Source organism: Staurois parvus, unplaced genomic scaffold (assembly GCF_062004578.1).
Source record: "Staurois parvus isolate SC_StPar_1 unplaced genomic scaffold, SC_StPar_1.0 ptg000583l, whole genome shotgun sequence".
NCBI lineage: Eukaryota > Metazoa > Chordata > Amphibia > Anura > Ranidae > Staurois > Staurois parvus.
Genome location: NW_028318379.1, coordinates 530,001 through 543,172, shown reverse-complemented (window position 1 = coordinate 543,172; position 13,172 = coordinate 530,001). Strand labels below are relative to the sequence as shown.

At 38.1% G+C, this 13,172-nt stretch overlaps 1 protein-coding gene across 1 annotated transcript in view; it reads left to right on the top strand.

Annotated features, from left to right (window-relative positions):
* The first annotated feature begins 1,308 nt into the window (after nucleotides 1-1,308).
* Nucleotides 1,309-13,172, top strand: part of LOC149450082 (vomeronasal type-2 receptor 26-like) — an 18,142-nt gene continuing 6,278 nt past the window's right edge. The window contains exons 1-2 of the mRNA XM_089692378.1: nucleotides 1,309-1,587; nucleotides 4,402-5,004. Coding sequence (XP_089548504.1) covers nucleotides 1,309-1,587; nucleotides 4,402-5,004 — 882 coding nt within the window. The remainder of the gene's footprint in view (nucleotides 1,588-4,401; nucleotides 5,005-13,172) is intronic.

Here is a 13,172-nt window from a genome sequence, read left to right as displayed (position 1 = left end):
GGACAATGACCCCAAACATACGTCAAAAAGCACTCAGAAATGGATGGCAAAGAAGCGCTGGAGAGTTCTGAAGTGGCCAGCAATGAGCCCAGATCTAAATCCCATTGAACACCTGTGGAGAGATCTTAAAATTGCTGTTGGGAAAAGGTGTCCTTCCAATAAGAGAGACCTGGAGCTGTTTGCAAAGGAAGAGTGGTCCAAAATTCCGGGTGAGAGGTGTCAGAAGCTTATTGATGGTTATAGGAAGCGACTGATTTCAGTTATGTTTTCCAAAGGGTGTGCAACCAAATATTAAGTTAAGGGTGCCAATACTTTTGTCCAGCCCATTTTTGGGGTTTTGTGTTACATTATGTCATATTTGCTTTTCTGCCTCTGTTTTATATTTGTTCCAATACATACAAAGGGAATAAACATGTGTATAGCAAAACATGTGTTAATGCAATACCTTTTTTGTGTGAAATACTTGATTTTCAGGAAAAATATCAAGGGTGCCAACAATTTCGGCCATGACTGTAGATCTGTTATTTGATGAACACTTATTTAACAAATGTATATATATATTAGCTAAATTGATACTAAATTAGCACATCTGCAAAAATATTAGTTTGATAGGATTACACGTTTTAAATGCCTATACAGTGAATAAAGTATATCTAAACTTAATCACTAAAAACTCTTATAAATGTTAATATACTCATGTAAGTTTTTTAAAGCTTTCAATCCTTTTAATCCTTTAGCTTTGATACAACTATTACTAGTATGTGTGCCATAATGATCCTTGTGCAGACATTGCCTGTGATGTTCTAACCATATCGCAGCCAAAGCATTTTTTTTCCTTTTCATACACAGGTTAAAATGTGCAGGTTAAAGTTTTTTTTTTTGGCCTAAAGATAGAACCACCAAAACATTACATATATTTTGAAAGCAGAGGCTTCGAAAACGCACCCCTCATGCTTCATCCCCAGCTAGTGACCAAGGCTCGTAGTTCTCTTGCTGCCCCTAGGACATTCTTGGCTCCCAATTCACCTTTATACGATGCCCTACACATGCATACATTTGTTAATGCATTTCTGTTTTTTCAATAATTTGTCATTTACTTTTTAATGCTACACTATGTGGTTGAGCTGTTGTTTCTTTTGTTTTCTTGCATAAACTAATAGTGACTAAGGTAAAGCAGTAAAAGGGATTCAGCTAGGTCAGTGGTTTGGTAAAAATAACTGTAAAAAATTGCATTACTTTAGCTGCTAATTCTACATACAAACAAGAAACTAAGTTTATTTATTTTTTCTTTATACCAGAATTAAATTCATGAACTACCAGCACTCGTTGGCATTTGTTTATGCAATCACAGAAATTAATGGGAATCCAGATCTTCTAAGCAACATTACCTTGGGATTTCACATTGTGGATTCATGCTTACATGAACGGCCTTCGATGGTTGGAATGTTTGACATAATTTCTGGTAAAAATCCAACCCCTAACTATAACTGTGCCATGGCAGAGAAGCTGGTGGCTGTAGTGAATGGCATTTCCTCTAAGGTGTCCCTATTATTGGCCAGAATATTTGGATTATATAATATACCTCAAGTAAGTATTGTGTTCATTAAAAATTAATACATGGGAATAAATAAATGAATCGATCCATCAATCAAGTGCATTTAGGATTATTGTGGTTCCCCAGGTTACTAAACCCTAATATCAGTGTTTTTTGACAGCCTTCTTTTTGTACAAATGAAAGGCTACCATGTCATATGGTCACCTCATAAGCTTCAGTGGGACTCGGGATAACTCAAATAAAAAATACTCTCTATTTAAATATTATGACACTCAGAAGGAGACATCACAGGCCCAGTTTAATAGACCAGATAAATAAGAATATAGATACATTTCTTTTACTCTGGCTTCACAAGCTTGAGTGAATATTGAAGATACCTGGATAGGGCAGTGGTTCACGCCAAGCTGGCCCAGGTCCTACCCCTGCTTCCTCTTTGGAGGTACTCTGCCATCTTGTGTCACTCACTTTCCTGGCCTGCCTTCTCTCATATTGCTGACCTGAGGCCTGTTGCCCGGAATGAAGAATGTCTAGTCTACATACTTTCAATGCTTTACTGCATTAACTTTTCTGTCCTAGGGCCCAAGTCCACCATAAACAGAGCCACTGACCTGCTTGGTGAACTTCAGGGGTGGCAAGGGTCTTTCATCATCTCTATTGGGTGTCTACCTTTACTACTCCTGGAAAGGTCTCTCTTTATCCTGAATACAGGACACAGACCTACATGGTATTGGTAAGGGACGTCCTGTTCTCATACCAACTGCCCGGCCTCACCCACAGCTTTTTTGAAAAAGGACACAGACTCCACCCACTACATCACTAGAACAGGGGCACTACACCTGATAACAAATGAACACAATCTCAGCATCTAGCTGATAGGACACTGAACTTATGTTCAGTGGGAACCATACAGTCTGAGGCCTGGTTCACACTAGTGAGGGCCATGCAACCCACGTTTGCCTGAGCGTGGCAGCCCATTCATATGCAATGCCATGACTGTTTTCATGCGGTTCCAGCACCTGCAATTGTCCACCCTCACGCATCTTGCAAGAGAAACGTGATGCAGCTGTGGGAACAGGTATGATTCCTGCACCCACAACCAGCCCGCAGCTACGTAACAGTGTGAACTAGGCCTTACTTTGCCAAGGATGTTGAACACCCCCCAAAAAATCTGATTTTCTAATTTTTTTGCCTTCTGTTCACAAAAATTGCAAGAAGTGTACGCCAACATTTTATGAAATTATTATTATTATACAGTATTTTTATAGCGCTAAAAGGTTTTCTCAGCGCTGTACATTATAGTGGGGGACAGTACATGAGACAATACAGTAACAAAACAGAACACGAGGGATTCAAGGGCCCTGCTCTTTCGAGCTTACAATCTACAATGAAATTAATTTAAATGCACATGTACCAAACACAGTAAAATAAGTAGTGAAAAAAAAAAAATATTTGTGCTGTTTATGTAGCATAAGGCAGAAACCATATAGAGATGTTTTTATTGAAAACCTTCTCAGAGTCCGCAATATACTAAACTGTGTATGTGCACTAGCTGAAGCCACGCTTAGCATATCTGCGCACAGGGTGATACTACCAGCACGGTATGCACTATTGTTTATTTTATTTTACTGGTTTCTACATTTTCGTTTAATATTAGTATTCACTGAATGTGGTTTCGTTCATACATGGGGTGCACATGCAAATTCTCTACTACCTGTTAGATAGACATTAAAAACATTACAGAAAAATTACATTTTTATTTGAAGACTTGCCAAGTCTTAGCTGGTGTATGCTCAAATGCTGGAGCAAGCAATTCATTACAAATTACACGCCACAAAAAATTGGTGCAAATTTGCTGCAGCCTGGTATGTAGTAGTCACATAGTAAATACTAAGCATTCGTGATTTTGGTTCCCACATGGAAGAAAAATATATTTGAAATATATTTTAAAAAGATTATTCCCAAATATATTGCCATATATTTGAAATACTACAATTTTGGCCATATTCAATATATTTCAGAATATATTTCAAATATATATAATATATACTGCATGTTGAAATGCATTTTTATTACAAAATATATGAAAAATATTTAAAAAAATAAATTTCAAATATACTGTATGTCTTTAAAAATATAAATCTACATTTTTGGAATGCATTTACAAATATATGTAAAAATATATATTAAAATTAATTTTATATATTAAAAAATCTGAAGAATATATTTAAAATATATATTTTTAAAAATATATATTTTTTAAATATATTCTTCAGATTTTTTTTAACATATAAAAAAGTCATTTTAACATATAAAAATGCATTTCAACATACAGTGTGTGTGTGTGTGTGTATGTGTATATGTGTGTGTGTGTGTATGTGTATATATATATATATATATATATATATATATATATATATATTTATTATATTTATTTATTTTTTTAACATATTGAATATGGCCAAATTTGTAGTATTTCAAATATATGGCAATATTTGGGAATAATATTTTTAAAATATATTTCAAATATATTTTTCTTACATATGGGTTGTTCCACATTTTTTAAATCGGGCTCAATCTGTGAAGGAACAGGATACAATGCCATGTATCACAGGTGGGTGGTATGTCAGGGTAAATATCTATATGCAACACATGCTATGTCAATGAAAAAAAAAAATCTGTGTGGATGGAGCCCTACACGGCCGTGCTGTTTTTGAATTGTGACAGTGGGTGTCGGTAGAGGATCCCCCACCCACTGGCACAACTGGGGATCTGGCCAGAATGGTGGCAGGTGATTTAGTAACTTGTTATATGGTGCACGCTAAATATGATATATTTATATTTCCCAGATTAGCTATGCAACCATGGATCCTGTCCTTAGCGATAAAGTTCAGTTTCCATTTTTCTACCGTACAGTGCCAAATGACTATAATCAATTCAAAGCATTTATACATTTAATTCAACATTTTGGATGGCCATGGACTGGTGTCTTGGTTTCAGAAAATGAGTCTGGTATAAAGTTCAGTCAGGTCCTCCAGAAAGAGCTGACAAGTATTGGTTATTGCACAGCATTTATGGAATTTATCCCTTATCACGATGCTTTAAGTGAAAATAAAAGAAATAAGATTGTTCAATTATTAACCACGGCATCAGTTAATGTTATTATTCTGTATGGTGATCAGGACTATATAACAACACTACGAATTATACTATTCATGTTTCCCATTAAACAGAAGGTATGGATCATTGCCTCTCAGTGGGATGTCTCTGCTGGCTTTGATTACAGCTTTTTCAATTTCCAACCTTTCAATGGAAGTCTTGCTTTCAGCGTTTCTACAAATAAAATCCCAGGCTTTGAAAACTTTGTTCAAAGCCTAAGCCCTAAACTTTACCCAAATGATATTTTCCTTAAAATGATATGGGAAGAACTTTTCAGCTGTGACTATGCAACTGTAAACTGTACTGAAAATAACATTCAGGATTCCATTTTGCCTAAAATCTATGAATATTTTTCATCCTATAGTTACAGTATATATAATGCAGTTTATACATTAGCCCATGCATTACACCAGGTTTACTTAGATACAAGGGACAAAAACCATTTCATGGAAAATAAATTCATGTGGAATGTAAGTACAGTAGTACATTGTTCTTACCTTTCCTTGTTTTGGTATACTTCTATATGTTTTCTACTTCCTTTTCTAAAAAAGAAAACTCAAAAAACCCTAACACAAAACGAATAGGACTTTGAAGGTACCACACCAAGATTATATATAAAAAGTTACGTGTTTATTGTACAAAAAAACTATTAAAATGTTTAAAACTGTAACAATCTGGTAATGTAGGTGTCTCAAAAGAGATTAAAAAATAGTTAATTCCTTATTAATGTAAATACAGTAGCTCCAGTGATCATATTCATTCAAATTACTCGTTTCGCAGGGCAAAGCCTGCTGTTTCAGGGAGAACTAATACAAAGTTCTATAAATAGCAATTCAACATATAATATAATATAATCAAAAATATATTCAAAATTTCACCACATACATCCATGAACAAGTAAATATAATTACATAATCATGCAAAAATTTCAAGATAATATAATGTTAGCACTATTACCTGTCATGAATGTATTAGCTGTCTATAGATTAGACTAGAGGATCAAAGCCGCAACCACTGCCTGGCAGGAGCGCCACCCAAGCCATAAAGATATAGGGGTTTGAAAGGGAAACAAAGTACGTCCCTTAAAAAAGAGAAAAAAGAAGGAATCCACATAGTATATGGAAAACCACATAAATATGAAGGTTTCCATATATAATTAACCCCCTACTTCCTCTTCTATTCTGTAAGCTGGTAGTGTTTCCAGTAAGGATGCAGCTACCTGGGACATGTTGGTACAGCACTACTTGGCAGGGGGTGGAGGTTGTAGAACTCCACAAGCTCTGACAGTGTTCTCACACCACATGGAAGTTGAGGCATAGTGTGTGCAGAACATTTGACCAGACCAGACTTTCTATCAGTGAACCACTAAAAATGAATGAACACTGTGGTGGAGTTCTCTGCAAACTGAAATGAGTAGACAGTTCAAGTGTGTAGGCAGGTGTAGTGCTTGTAGATGGTGCTGTGTCATGGCCGCTGTGTCAAGAAAGGAAGCTAAGAGGAACTTGAGCTTCCATCAGTGTCATCAGGGGAACAGTTGTCCAATTGGATGTTACAACCCTGGGTGACACCGCGGCCATCTTTAGTGAGGGCAATGCTAATAAATAGTACTGTCCTGCTGCAGTTGGCTCACATTTTGCAAAGTGGGAAGCATAGGGATAGAGCTCTTCTTGTGTAGAGATAGAGAAAGGTTCCTGGTGAGGAAGGACAGAGCAGGGACATTTCTGCTATTCTGCTCTTTGGGACTTAGATCTGAGACTGAATGCTTTCTCAGCCTGTAAGTGCACCATACCCCAGGTCCATCTACAACCACCCTCCTCCACCAGATACTGCCACCAGGCAGTACACACACAGTAGTGAGTTTCCAATCTCTATGGCTGTATACAGGATGCTAACTCAGTTACCCGTTGTATCCTCCTCTTTTCTGCTCCCTCGCTGGTGCTCTTGGCCCCCTCCTGCTATGGAGTTCCCATTTAGGCTCTGTTCACACCAATGCGGTTTTTAGTGCTTTTTGCAGTAACGCACTACAGTCCATTTAACATGGTTTCCACATCTATGGTTTTTTGAGATGCTGCATTCTTGGAAAGGGTCAGGGACTTTTCTTAAAAGTAAAAAGCAGCATTTTTCCTACAATACAATTCAATGGAGAAGCTGCTGAAGTGCATGGTAGTGCGTTATTGCCTCGTTTCTGCTGCGTTTTGCACTTTGCATTTTTATTCTGCAAAGCAACAAAAAAAAAATCCAGTTTAAAAAACAAAAAGTGTGAACCAAACGCAAAACGCTGTAAAAACATGTAAAAAAAGCTCATAGAAAAAAAGCAAAATGGACAAAAAACAAACTGCATAGGGGTGAATGGAGCCTTACACAATAAGGAGCCTCTCTCTCCTTATTGGTTCACTGGTTGTGATTTACAACCAAAATCCATACCAGACCCTTATCCGAGCATGCAGCCCGGCAGGCCAGAAAATGGGGGATGAGTGAGCCCCCCCCGTCCTGAACCATACCAGGACACAAGCCCTCAACATGTCAATATGCATTGGGAGGGCTCCCCCAAAGCATTTTGTCCCCATGTTTATGAGGACAAGGGCATCTTCCTCACAACCCTGACCCAGTGGTTGTGGGAGTCTGGGGCAGAAGGCTTATCGAAATCCAGAAACCTCTTTTAACAAGCAGGCCTAAAGATCCCGGCCCCCCCATGTGAATGTATATTGTACCCCTATGCATTCCCCAACAATGTGTCAAAAGTAAAACACAGAGACAGTTTTTGACAAGTCCTTTATTAACCCCCCACAAAAAAAAATGTCCCTCGAAGTAGATCCAACTTCAGTCATGATGACGGGATGTCATTCATTGAGTGGTGGGACATTGGAGTGGTTGTGTTCAGCGAGTGGCAGAATTGTTTTGTGTGTGTGTGTGGGTCGGCAGCCAGAATTCATCATGATTGAAGTTGGATCTACCTTAGTGACATTTATTTATCTATTTTTAATTTTTAATATAGGACTTGTCAAAAACGTTTTTTTTTACTTTTTTGTTGAATGGTTTGGAGTTCTATGTACCCCTACTGATTCACATGGGGGGGGGGGAATATCTGGGGGCCCCTTTGTTATGATAGTATAAGTTAGAATTTATCAAAATAAATCACATCTCTTAAAGCAGATAAAAAGATTAAAAAATAATAATTAACAAACAAAACTAAATGTATTTTGAATTCATTAGCTTAAGTTTAGACTAAATTCACTGGGTAGCCTAGTTTGTTGTTGAATTGGGCTCTGGGGCATAACACAAACTTAAAGAGAAAAGTTGGAGGGTGTGCGGGAATTGGTAGAGTACCTCCATCCTATGGCTGGTTATGTCTGTGTGTGTGTGTGTGTACATGGGAAATGTGTTAGCAGGAGTATTGTTAGAACTGTATAATGTGGTCTTTGCAGAAAAGTACTAAGTACTCAGTACTGACGGGAGTAAGTGGACAAGTCAAGCAGGTAAGGAAGCTCAGAGAAGGTGTTAAAAAGAAAAGCCTTTTCCATATCTGCTTGACTCCTGTGCTACTAGAGAGATTGTAGAAGGAAATACAAGAAGCTAAAATTCAGTTAAATCCGGGTATTTATGCTATATGCATTTAGGCCACATCAGGGGCGGACTGACAACTCATGGGGCCCCCGGGCAATAGGAGATCATGGGGCCCCTGTGTCCTTGCCCAAACTCAAAAAAGCCTATGAAAAAGGTACCAGGGGCATCTCATGGGGCCCCCTACTGACCTCGGGCAGTGCCCGAGTTTCCAAATGGTCAGTCCGCCCCTGGGCCACATGCACACTTGAGCTCAGGCATTTGAGCTTTTTTTCCTCTGCCTCTAAACTCCAGTTCTTGACCATGCTATAGCCAAAAGATGGCTACAGCGCGATTTTCCAGTTCTGAGAGGGCGTCTATAGACATCCTCCTGAAACAGCACCTCCTGCGTGCCCCCTGGGGCGTGCACTCAGCACACTTTGTGACAAGCTGTGTCCTTTGAACAGCTGAAAATTGGCCTGGGCAGGAAGGAGGTGAAAGTGCCAGGGATTGAAGTGGTTGACCTATGTATCCATGAACACAATAGGCATTTACAGGAGTTCAGAGGCAGACAAAAAAAAGACACTTGTATGTTTCAAACAAAAGCATTTTGGTAGAAAAAAAATCGACTGACGTGTCTAAACACGAGTTGACTCTAGGCACCTTTAGTGCTTAATCATTTTTATTTAAATGGGCAAAAAAAAAATATCCTGGCCAGTGAAATGAATAAACACCCAAGCGCTTGATTTACCTAAATGCATTTGAAATAGCGTGGCTTAGGAGCGTTTTTGCAGCTGCATTCCTCCTGTCAGTAGAAAAGTGTTTAGAAGAACCCCAGTGTGCATGGAGCTTTAAAATAGAATTGAGGGACAAGTCTGAAATGAATGCCCATTGCCTTAGTGTGTTGGGGTGCTATTCAAAATAAATGGCATCACAATGCATCAAAGCATATTGTGTGTTATGCATCGTTGTTATGTGCACACTGTCACAATGAATAGGTGTAAATTGGTCCCTAAAATTTTTAATAAATACATAACAAAATGTTTTAATTTGTCTTGTTGATATTTGCTCGGAATTTAGCTTTAATCTGGCCATTAATTTGGCAGTCCTTACCCCCATTAAGTGGCCCATAACACCAAACCACTCTGGTACTTAGCCCCTAAAATAACCTGTATATCTAACACCCCCTTACACTAGTCCTAATATAAATTAATCCCTTCTTCTGCATTTCATCTTTTATTGAGTGACTCAGTTTCTTAAACCAGACATTTCTGGTACAGAGACCATAGAAAAAGGCACGGCTCTGTCAAAGGGGCATTCTTAGACTTATTAGACCTCATTTACAATCTTTCTTTCATTTCATCCTTTTTCCAGCAACTATGTATGACCTAATCACATCCAGAGGATGACTTTCTTCCAAATCTCTTATCAAGAACTTCAATATTACACAGTACAGTGGCAGCAGAAACAACAACACACATTATTGCAACTTTGCATTACTTATGACACAATTATTATGTTTAACCCCTTCATTCCTAAGGGTAAAACAAATCTTAATGCCTAAGCACAATTTTGACGTGTTAGTAAAACCGTCCATATCATCACAACTACTTTGTACATCCAAGTGAATCATACCTTGTTTTTATCAGGACAAATTGGCCTTTCATTTAGTGGTAAATGGTAATTTTTTTTATTATCAAAGTAAAACTGGCCCAAAATAGTAAAAAATATATATTTTTTTAATTTAGCTGTGTGTTTCTTGTTACTACCATAATCTACCACCAAAGAACAACCCAAAATAAATTTTCCAGCTCCTGACGATCGCAGGGATACCATATATGTGTATGTTATTTGTTGCTTGTACCCATAGTACAGCCCAGAAACAATAGTGCACATTTTGTTTTGTTTTTTACCTAAAACACACTGACACTAACTGACACCAAATAAAAATAAAATGAAAATCCTGACCTTTGACCTTGATGTTTGACCCTGATCTTGACCCAAACACTAACCCTGGCACTGAACTAGATCAAACCTTGATCTAGGTATTTTTTCTTTATTTTCTTTATTTTATTTTTTAATATTTTTTTTTTTTTTTGCTAAACAGTTTTTTTTCTCTATGCAAGGAGATCGAGAGATAACTTTATTAGGTACACCTTGTAAGTGCCAAGAAAATCTCCCCCACACCATTACACCACCACCTACCAGCCTGAACTGTTCATACAAGGCAGGATGGATCCATGTTTTCATGTTGTTTATGAAAAATTCTGACTCTACCATCTGAATGTAGCAACAACCTGTCTGCCCATTCTCCTCTGACTTCTGACATCAACAAGGCATTTTCATCCACACAACTGCCTCTCACTGGACATTTTCTCTTTTTTGGACCATTCTCTGTAAACCCTAGATTTGGTTGTGTATGGAAATCCCAGTAGATCAGCAGTTTTTGAAATACTCAGACCAGCCCGCCTAGTACCAACAACCCATGCCATGCTCAAAGTCTCTTAAATCCCCTTTCTTTCCCATTTTGATGCTCGGTTTGAACTTCAGCAAGTCCTCTTCACCATGTCTAGATGCCTAAATGCATTGAGCTGCTGTCATGTGATTGGCTGATTAGCAATTTGTGTTACCAAACAATAGAACAGGTGTACCCAATAAAGAGAGAGGTGAATATACATAACAATACATTTGTAAAGCTAAAACATTTCCAGTCTGTTAACAGTCGATTTCTCACTAAAAGCTGGCACGTATTCTACAATGGCTGTTCACTGTGGCAAAAAGTAGCATGCAGGATCCTAGATCCTAGTGCATATGTTGTTGAGGGGCTTTGGGAAGCACACCGCATAACACACTTCTGGCTGATGTGCAAATTCAAATAAAGCAAAGTAAAATTATGTACGCTATACCTACATAAATTTCTATCTATCAACCCTGCTGGGCATTGTGGCAGAAAGCTGCCAGTGGTTCCAATAGTCCATTGCAACTCAGATATGCTGTATACATACTAGATTTGACTATGGACATTTTGCTTTTATATATTTGTCTAAACTTGTAGAGGAAAAAATAACGAATATTTAGCTTTAAGCCACATAATTATATATTATTATACTTAGATCACCTGTAAAAAATATTTTCCACTATGTGTTGGATTCTGTAGAAATCTTTACCAAAGGGCTGCCCTGTCCTCTTCCTGCTACTAAACTTCCAGTCCTGTGGTGGTTAACAGCTTCAGGTCTCAGCTGCACTACAAATGATTTGACAGAGGTACGCCACCTCCTGCCCTCTCCTTTCCTAAGAACAGTTCTTTGACTAAACTGCTTGTAACACTGTCTATGAATAGGGAGGAGTTTGATCAGCCACAGGATTCTCTCCTGTAGCAGCAGGAAGAGGACAGGGCAGCCCTGCAGTGAAGTTTTCTACAGACTCTACAGAATTGTGGGATGTACGTCATTACAGGTAAGTAATGTAACTAAAGATGTAGAGAAAATAACGTAAAATGTAAAAACATTTTTGACAAACAAGAAAACAGAAGGTGCCACCATCTAAGTGAATCAATTTAATAAAACTAATAAATACAATGATTAAAATGCACTTACAAAGGTAGAAAGATGCAGGCACATCATCAGTCCTTAGTCGCTTTCAGAGTTTGTCAAGGAAAAGGCCATGAAATAAAGTGACAGTTGAAATAAAAACATTATTTGTTTTTTTTTCTTTTTCTTTTCTGAAATTATTGGGCTAGAGCTTCCCCTTATAACCCTTTTGATCTGGCCAGGTATATCCTATTGTGATTACAGAGTGTCCTATCTTACATACTGCCCCTCCCCTCCTCCTTCCCTTAATAAAAATGCCACATTGATGTTCTGTCTTTTGTGGTTTGACAAAGGAGCGTCCCTGAGCTCCGAAACATGTTACCACGCACTTGTCACCGATGACATCACATCCGATATCACTTCCGGTTTTGGTTCCAGCACTCCTTGTGCTCCAGCGTAGTTATGGCTTCTATCTGTGAATCCATCTCTGCTATGCCATGCCCTGCATTGCTATTCAGCCGAACTCTGCTTGATCAACACAGCCACTCCTAAGCGCTACTCTACGTGTCTTCCGGCCGTTTCCCTGCCAAACTCTGCAAGCAGCTAAGGACTGATGATGTGCCTGGGTCTTTCTACCTTTTGTGAGTGCATTTTAATCCTTTTTTTTAATTAGTTTTATTTAACTGATACACTTAGATGGTGGAACCTTCTGTTTTTGTATTTGTTTCAGTGCACAGAGATTACCCAATACTTTGCTGACAAGTGGTCTTTTAATACTTGGACTCCTTTTTTCCAATCCTATAGTGACTTTTTTGTTTCTGGGACTCTACTGCTCTCCAATTGTGATACTGAGTTTTTTTTATTCTTTTTTTTAAAAATTGCTGTGCTGCATCATCATTTTTTTTTCTTCTCGCAAGTCCAAGCAACTACAAGAAATGTTGAGCTGGCTGCTCTGAGTGAATATTCTTCCCCATTCAGACATTGATCAGAGTAAGACCCACAATTAGTAATAGATTTTGGGTTTTATATAACTAGCAGCCTCCTGTTCAGACCTGATGTCACAGTGTCTCGCAGAGTGAAGTCTTCCAGCACGGACTTCCTTTGTAATTCGTGGATGTCATGCGACAGAATATTGAAAGCTAGTCCTGGAAGATGTAAAGGTTTATCACACCAAATCACATCCTTTAGGAACAACTAACCTCCACAATGCCCACCAATCACTGTTGTACCATGATAGTGAAATGCACCATGTTCCTATTGTTAAAAGGCCACTTGGAAACAGCACTCTAGGCCATAGGTTTTAACATTCATCCGATTCCGCAAAACATCAAATTTATTAACAAGCCATATCATTAACTATTAATGTATAAATTTGTTTGTTCGTTCATTTA